The sequence below is a fragment of the Chiloscyllium plagiosum genome, chromosome 27 (assembly GCF_004010195.1).
Source record: "Chiloscyllium plagiosum isolate BGI_BamShark_2017 chromosome 27, ASM401019v2, whole genome shotgun sequence".
Taxonomy (NCBI): domain Eukaryota; kingdom Metazoa; phylum Chordata; class Chondrichthyes; order Orectolobiformes; family Hemiscylliidae; genus Chiloscyllium; species Chiloscyllium plagiosum.
Window position 1 is genome coordinate 25874922 of NC_057736.1, and position 9232 is coordinate 25884153.

Sequence of the window (9232 nt, forward strand, 5' to 3'; positions counted from 1 at the left end):
AAATCAAAAGCTGATGCTCAGTAAAATCTCCCAAGAAGCTTTCAAATAAAATATTTTAACCACTGCATATAAAGTTGTTACTGTATAAAGTTCCAGGGACTTTATAACTATCCTGTAGGTTCAAAAGTGAAGTGCCAAATGTACATAAGAATGAAAACACTTGAACATTTCATTGCATGAAAATTGCACTTTTCATGCCAATTTTCACATTAGTCCCGAATAGATCAGGTAACTATGTATCTGTTTTGTCAAATATATTCTCAAAAATATTGTGTATCACAACTTGTTCACAACTGATGCTTAAAATAATGTACAACGCACCCCACATTGTGATAATATCTCTGCCAAAAGTTTTTTGCCTTTGTTATTAAACCACTTCCTATTTTGCTCATAACAAGTAACAATGTCTTCTACTGATAATAGCAACTTTGTGCAATAAAATATCTTGAATGTCACGACTTAACTAGGAAAAGTACTCTCTGTGAAATACATTCTTTCTTGCTGTATTGCTCTCTCACTGTATCACTTTCTCACCCCCATCACTCTCACTCAATATATCACTCTTTCTGAACCTTTCTCCCTGTGTACCATTCTCTGTCTCTATCTCTATATCATCCCCTCTATTACTCTCACTGTATCCCTCTCTATCTCTTTGTGATTATTCTCTCACTGTATCTGTAGCTCTCTCATGTTGTATCACAATCTCTACGTTTACCACATTCTCTACATGTATTCCTCACTGTATCTCTTTCATTGTATCATTTACCCAGAGGCCCCACCCACCAAGGTGGATCACGTGCCATCACTCAGTTCTCGCGATGCTTGAGCTCCCGCGCAGGCGCTCTGCGGGTTTTGCTGTCTCAGGCTAGGCCCGCGTTGTTGAATCTCTCGCTGTTTCCCGGAGACTGTCATGGAGTACCTTATAGGGATACAGGGCAGGGACTTCGTCCTCGTGGCGTCCGACATGATAGCGGCCAGCAGCATCGTCGCCATGAAGCACGGTACGGACGCGGGGAGGGTAAGAAGGCCGGAGGGAGCCCCTGATCGCAGGCCACACCATCACTGCCTGAGGCGGGGGGCGTGAGTGAGTGATCACAGGGCTTTGGGGAGTGGGGGTTGGAGCTGGTTTCTCCCCCCCCCCCCAGGGCTTTGGGGAGTGGGGGTTGGAGCTGGTTTCTCCCCCCCCCCCCAGGGCTTTGGGGAGTGGGGGTTGGAGCTGGTTTCTCCCCCCCCCCCCAGGGCTTTGGGGAGTGGGGGTTGGAGCTGGTTTCTCCCCCCCCCCCCAGGGCTTTGGGGAGTGGGGGTTGGAGCTGGTTTCTCCCCCCCCCCCCAGGGCTTTGGGGAGTGGGGGTTGGAGCTGGTTTCTCCCCCCCCCCCCAGGGCTTTGGGGAGTGGGGGTTGGAGCTGGTTTCTCCCCCCCCCCCCAGGGCTTTGGGGAGTGGGGGTTGGAGCTGGTTTCTCCCCCCCCCCCCAGGGCTTTGGGGAGTGGGGGTTGGAGCTGGTTTCTCCCCCCCCCCCCAGGGCTTTGGGGAGTGGGGGTTGGAGCTGGTTTCTCCCCCCCCCCCCAGGGCTTTGGGGAGTGGGGGTTGGAGCTGGTTTCTCCCCCCCCCCCCAGGGCTTTGGGGAGTGGGGGTTGGAGCTGGTTTCTCCCCCCCCCCCCAGGGCTTTGTTGGAGCCAGTCCCCCCCCACCCAGGGCTTTGGGGAGTGGGTATTGGAGCTGGTTCTCTTTTTCCCCCCTCTCCCCCCACCCTGGGCTTTGGGGACTGGGTGTTGCAGCTGGTTTTCCCCCCAGGGCTTTGGGGAGTGGGTATTGGAGCTGGTTCTCTTTTTTTCCCCCCAGTCCCCCCACCCTGGGCTTTGGGGAGCGGGTATTGGAGCTGGTTTCCCCCAGGGCTTTGGCGAGTGGGTTTTGGAGAAGGTGTCTCTCTTCTTCAGCCCCCCCCCAGACTATATTTGGAGGTGTTAGTATTGAAGTGGCTTCTATCAGGGATCCTTCCCAGAGTAGCTAAACCCTCAGGAGCGTGGAGATTGGAAATGATCCATTGAGGTTTGGAGTTTGTGGTTGGGCATTGTTGGAACTGATCTCTTGGAGTTTGAGCAGGTTGTTAGTTGATCCCCCAAGATGTCGAGGTATTTCAGAGCTGAGCATCTGTTAGTTTGGGTAGGAGATTTGGTGGGGTTGGAATTACTGAGCCAGGATTTGGTAGGGTGGTTTGTAGGTGATCACCCTGAGGTTTGTGCGGAAGGGCGTTGGAGCTGATTCCTGTTATTTTGAGAGGGAAGAGTTTGGAGCTGATCTATGCAAAAGACAAAGGATAATGTTTAAGCTGCTATCCAATCAGACAATAAAGGGCCCACGCTTGGTGCAGCAGAGACACCTCAATAGTTTTGGGATTGGCGTAAGTTTATAGGGCTAAGGAGAGGAAAGATCAGGAAAGGATTTGCAAACAAGGAAATCTAAAATCAAGAAAGTTATTATCCATTGAGTGCTCAGACGGTATTATGAAATTGGCAGCAGCTTTATAGAGTGTGGAACACGAGAGGTGGGCCAGGAACAGATTAGAACAGTCAAAAGCTCAGATGAGTTTCAGCAGCAGATGAACTATGGTCTGGTGATATTTTTGAGGCAGAAATAATTGGCCTTAGTATAAAATTCTAATATTCCTATGTGACACCAAGCTTGTGAACAGTCTGCTTCAAACTCTCAGTTGTATCGGAAGAGCACTGGAGTCAGTGACTACTGAGGAGAGATTGTGGTAAGGGACAAAGACAAATGCTTCAGATCGAGTTAAATGTGATCAATGTACATTGTAGAACCTGGTGTGTTTGTGAATAATGTTGGTTATGGGCAACAAGCAGCTAAGGAACAGGAAGATGTTACAGATATATATCCAAGTGAGGGGAATGTCATTGGATGTTAATTGTGACCTTCACAGCTATGCTACTTGGAGAGATGTTTGGGTCTAGAACAATGCACACAGTCTCAAGGTATGTGATATGCCATTTAGGACTGACACTTCTTTGCTTAGAAGGTGGTGAACCTGTGGAATTCTCTAACAAATAAAGCTGTGGAGGCCAAGCCACTGAATATATTTTTGAAAATAGATTTCTAAAGGTGTACAGGAGTATGGAGAGAATGTAGGAGTAAGGTGTTGAGATTGAGGATCAGCCGTGATTATCTTGAATGGCAAAATAGGCACATAGACTGTGTTGCCTACTGCTATCCTTATTTTCTATATTAGTAATTGGAAAGATGAGCAGAGACTTGCATGCAAATGTGACTTTGATTTAAAAAATGGGTTGTTGAAGGAAACACAATGTAACTGTCCCTACATAACTGGATGTTCTCACCTTGACCTTGTCCACCCCAATCCAACATAATCTCCACACCATGTGTGCAGTGATGAAGTAGCATCCTCTTGTGACATTTACTGAGGTGATAAATACATTGGATTGATAGCTTGCAGACTCTATCCCATTGTGACTTTTACCTTAAATCTAATTCCCTGCATAAACATTTTAGTAATGCAACTTGTTTGGTCCTCTTCCATCTCAAAGTTCAATATTAATCTGAAACTTGTAGAAACCATCAAACATTGACAGAAATATTTATCGTTGTTGTCAGTTCATCAAACAACAGTTTTAGTACTTATTGGATCATGCTCCTTTTAAGTGCAGCAAAATATTTTTTAAAACTATCTTGTTTTGACACATTTTTAAAATAACATAAACTGTACACATTGGAACATGTCTCCAGTAAACTATAAAGAGCATAGAAACCTTTGCTTACTTCCCCTTAAGAAACTGGATAATTGTAATTTGTTGTGGTAATTTTAAGCTGGGACTTTGTAGGTCTAATGGAAATAATGACTACAATTTGATGCATAGGTGAGTTCTTTGTGAAACAAAATATCCTCAAAGAGTAAAATTTACAGTTTTTAGTGAGAGACATTCTTTAGTATTATCCAAGGATGTTTTCATTCAGGATCATCATTCAAATAAGAGCTACAGTTCACTTATTTCAGTCTGCTCTTTCAGGCCTTAGCTTAGCTCACAGTATTATTCAGCAACATTTAGAAAATTGAAAGTGAAAGTATAACTGAGCAGTAATGAATACTGATTTCAAAATGACAAAATGGAGTTATGCAAATATCATCTCAATTTAATGTTAGCCCTCAATTTGCTGAGCGAGTGTGTTTTTAGAGGGTGGACAGCAAGACAAAGACTGGTTAATCCCACCTTTTTTTTTGGTATTTCTTACTTTCTTCATCTGAGTTACTCTCAGGACCTGGGATAGATTCAGAGCCTAACCAGCGAATCAGAATTGTTTTGAATTTTTCTTTTGCTTTTTGAACTTGATATATCTCATGGCCAGCTGCCTCCCCACCTGCTGATCTTGAACAGTCTAGGGAGCCATATAATGTGAGGTAGAGTAATTCATTTCAGTGTCAGAATCTATCATATCTGTATCAAAAGACAGAGTCAACAGTGATCATTTTGAAAATGTTTCACAGTCAGTTTTGAGTCAGTTGCTTTCTCTCCTTACTGAATATATGTGTTTATTAAAGTAATTGAATCTCGAAAGATGGGTCTCTATATTTTGTCAGTCATTGCCTTGGGATTTTTAATTTTCTAATTTCTTGGTTTCATTTAGATTATGATAAAATGTTTAAACTGAGTGAGAAGATCATACTGCTATGTGTCGGCGAAGCTGGGGACACCGTCCAGTTTGCAGAATACATTCAGAAAAATGTACAGCTTTACAAAATGAGAAATGGTGGGTAACTGGCATACCTCATTCACCTTTTTCACAATTTGTCAAGGTTTCAAATCATTTATTTTAGTGAGTATGAATTGGGTATTTGATAGTGAGTATATGTTACATCAATTTTTTTTGTTGGTATTGATTCTGTAATTAACCTAAACAGCATGGTCTGTTTAGAGCTGCCTTGGGTCCACGTTTTGACCACACAAATGTGGACTTGAAATTTTTCAAATTCTTAGTCAGAAATTATTTGTAACAGAATCTGTAGTTATCAGATTTCAAACAAATGTTTTAAAATGTCTGAGCAGCTCTTCACGGCACATTCCCTTTTAGAGTTTCTACCTGTTTACTGGGGGAAACCTGATGTTTTAGTACCAGCTGATCAATTTGCTTGACACCTGAAGAAGACAGGGTAAAACACAAAAATAAAATACTGCAGATGCTGGAAATCTGAAACAAACTCAGAGAATGCTCGAGAAACTAAGCAGGTATGGCAGCATCTGTGGAGAGAGAAAAACAGTTAATGAGCTTGAAGGTAGCAATTGCCATGTGTAGCTCCACCCCTCCCTCACAAGCATCAGCTGTTTCCTGGCCCCTGCTCGCATAGCTCTGTGGCCCCATCCTCTCATTTTTCACTGAGTGATCATGACAATTTTGAAACCTCAAAATGGAGTCACAGTGAGCAAGGGTTTGGGAAGCACTGGTTTAATATCTTAACTGCTATAGATGACAGAGCAATTATGATTCAGATTATGAATGTTTATGTTTTATAAAAAGGATGTTTTGCTGTAATAGAATGCAAGCAGTATGTTTTCATCTTTTCAGAAAATGATTTGACGCCAAAGATGTACAGATACATTTCTCCTTTAATTATATCGTAACATTCAGTAGCATAACATTGCTTTCATTATAAAAGTATCATCTTTGATTTACCACGTCTAATGCCACAGGAGATTGTGCATATATATTCCAAAAATTACCATAAGTACCGTTTCATATGTAGTTTGTTCCAAATTATACATTGCACATTTTAGCACCACTTAATCATATGTGTTACAGACCTTTCATCTTTATTTCATCTTTACAGGTTACGAACTGTCCCCTTCAGCAGCTGCGAACTTTACTCGCAAAAACCTGGCAGAGTACCTCCGAAGTCGGGTAAGTGAACAGCTTATACAGGAATGAATAACTTTCAATTTGTTACAGACTTCGTATATTTACCTGTCTCAAACAGACTGCAACAGTTTGTGAAGGCACCCACCTTCTCAAAGGCAACCCGGGATGGGTAATAAATGCTGGCCCAACCAGCAATGCACACATTCCATGAATGAATTTTAAAAAACACACTTTTCATTGTTCAACCTAGCATACTAACTCGTAATTTTGAAGACTTCTATCAATTTACATGCAACATTTGAGGAATAGGTGCAGGGAAAAAAAAAGTCTGTAACAAGAGAATCTAACCATTACCCCTTGATGTTCAGCATCACTGAATTCCCCCAATATCAACATCCCAGGGGTTACCATTGCCCAGAAACTGAATCAGACCAATCATGTAAATGCTGTGGCTTCAAGAGCAGGTTAGAGGCTAGGAATTCTGCAGTGTGTTAATCAGCTCCTGATTCGCCAGAGCCTGGCCATGATCAAAAAGGCACAGATCATGAGTGAGATGGAATGCTTTACACTTGCCTGAATGAGTTTAGCTCCAACAACACTGAAGAAGCTCAATTATCACCCAAGACAAGGCAGACCACTTGAATGGCACACCATTCACCAGTTTGAACATTCTCACCCTCCACCACCACAGAGTGGTAACAGTGTATGCCATCTCTACAAAACATACTACAGCAGCACACCAATGCACCTTCAATTGCACCTTCCAAAGTTGTGACCTCTGCCATTAGAAGTACAGGGAAGTAGATGCAGTGGGACAACATTACTTGCAAGGCATATCCCATCCTGAGTTTGAACTATATTACTATACCTTTACTGTCACTGGGTTAAAATCTTAGGGCTACTTTCCTAACAGCACTTGGATACATCAATTCACACTCCCACATACAGTGGTTCAAGAAGATAGCTCATCACCACCTACTCTAGGTCAATTAAAGATGGAAAAATAAAGCTGGCAATGCCCTCAACCCATGAACACACTTTTTAACATTTGCCCTGAACTTTACCAGCACTAATAAAAATGCTGATTTCTCGGTTATAGAATCATGGAGCTGTACAACATGGAAACAGACCCTTCAGTCCAACTTGTCCATGCCGACCAGATATCCTAACTGAATCTAGCCCCATTTGCCAGCATTTGGCCCGTATCCCTCTAAACCGCTCCTGTTCATGTACACAGATCCCTTTTAAATGTTGTAATTCTCATTCCATGTACATGTACTGTCTGGATGAAAAGTTCCCCTTTAGTCCTTTTTAAATATCTATCCTCACACCCTAAGCTTATGCCCTCTAATTTTGGACTCCCCTACCCTGGCAAAAAGACTTCGTCTATCCACCCTAACCATGCCCCTCATGATTTTATAAACTTCTGTAAGGTCATCCCTCAGCCTCTGATGCTCTAGGGAAAATAGCCCCAGTGTATTCAGCCTCTCCCTGTAGCTCAAATCCTCCAACTCTGGCAACGTGCTTGTAAATCTTTTCTGAACCCTTTCCAGTTTCACAACAATTTTCTATAGCAGGGAGACCAGAGTTGAACATAGTATTCCAAAGTGGCCAAACCAATGTCCTGTATATCCACTACTCAATGCACTGACCATCAATGGCAAGCGTACCAAACATTTCCTTCACTATCTTGTCTAGCTGCGACTCCCCTTCCATGGAACCATGAGCCTGCACATGTTCAGCAACACTCCCCAAGATCTCACCATTAAGTGTATAAGTCCTGCCCTGATTTGCCTTTCCAAAATGCAGCACTTCACATTTATCTAAATTAAACCCCATCTGCCACTTCTCAGCCCACCTGATCAAGATCCCGTTGTGCTCTGAGGTAACCTTCTTCGCTGTCTACTACACCATCACTTTTGGTGTCATCAGCAAATTTACTTACCATACCTTCTATCCAAATCATTTATATAAATGGCAGAAAGTGGTGGACCCAGCAGTGATCCTTTCAGCGCACAGCTGGGCACAGGCTTCCAGTCTGAAAAACAACCCTCTTTTCTTTAAAACTGTAACCTCTCTCCATCTGATCAGTTAACAATACCTACAACCCAGTTTCTTGATAACTCAAAGATTGATGCAAGAGTATTAAATTCAATATTCCAACTTCATGATCTATCCTGATCTCTGGAGCTTCCACCATTTATAGGCCCAAGTATCAGTGTAATAAGATAGTTTTGTTCTCCATATAATTTGAAATCTTATAACTTAGATTTTTGTTTCTATTCCAAACTTTCAAAATATATTTACTGTAATTTTTCTATGAAGACCTACATCTGACCGTATTATAGACATTCTCTTTCTATTTTTGAACTCATTCCAACTTATAGTTCATCTGCTGAAGTGCCGCAACTTCCCATATCCCTGTGTAGAATACAATGCAATTATAGAAATTATTATAAATGCAGCATAATTTTACAAACTTTCCAAAATCTACAGGTTACAAGCGTTAGACAATATTTATAATTGTATATTTTTAAATTAATGCACCAGCATTTGTGTTGATCACAGTGTGTTGTAGCATACCAGAGCAAAACCATGGACCTGTGATAGTTCCCAGTGCAGGAGAATGTATCATAGGAAGGCACCAAATAGTATCCCAAGTGCATCAAGGTAACAGAAAGAGGGGGGAAGAAGTTTATCTGCCACCACACTTGGCACCATCTGGTGACTGTGTTTTTAGAGCATTGTTGCCAAAAGCTTTAAAGATCAATGAGCTAGCTATTGTATTTTACTTGACAGTGAAGAGTGTGAATTGGAGAAAGTGTCTAGTTCCCAAATCCACACAGTTTCTAAACAGGTCTTAAACAGAAGACAGAATGGTTAAAAGTTGAAATGCAATTGTCCCCTTTCTGTGAGGAATCAAATCTTAAAGCCTGTGTATTGTGGAACCATAGAAGTCAGTTTCTTAACAAAAGTTGCTCATAAAATAGAGAAGCATTGTGACTTTTGTCAGCTGAACATTATGAAAAGTAACGTCTATGACCATGTGAGGGCTTTATCAGACAAAACTTGGCAATACCAGAACAGAGCTGAAAATATCTTGCTGGAAAAGCGCAGCAGGTCAGGCAGCATCCAAGGAACAGGAGAATCGACGTTTCGGGCATGAGTCCATCTTCAGGAATGAGGAAAGTGTGTCCAGCAGGCTAAGATAAAAGGTGGGGAGGGGCATTGGAAATGCTATAGGTGGAAGGAGGTCAAGGTGAGGGTGATAGGCCGGAGTGGGGGTGGGGGCGGAGAGGTCAGGAAGAAGATTGCAGGTTAGGAAGGCGGTGCTGAGTTCGAGGGATTTG

At 42.4% G+C, this 9232-nt stretch overlaps 1 protein-coding gene across 1 annotated transcript in view; it reads left to right on the top strand.

Moving 5' to 3' along the window:
- The first annotated feature begins 824 nt into the window (after positions 1-824).
- The window catches only part of psmb2 (proteasome 20S subunit beta 2), a 26010-nt gene continuing 17602 nt past the window's right edge, over positions 825-9232 (top strand). The window contains exons 1-3 of the mRNA XM_043717716.1: positions 825-1001; positions 4656-4778; positions 5854-5924. Coding sequence (XP_043573651.1) covers positions 911-1001; positions 4656-4778; positions 5854-5924 — 285 coding nt within the window. The 5' untranslated portion in view covers positions 825-910. The remainder of the gene's footprint in view (positions 1002-4655; positions 4779-5853; positions 5925-9232) is intronic.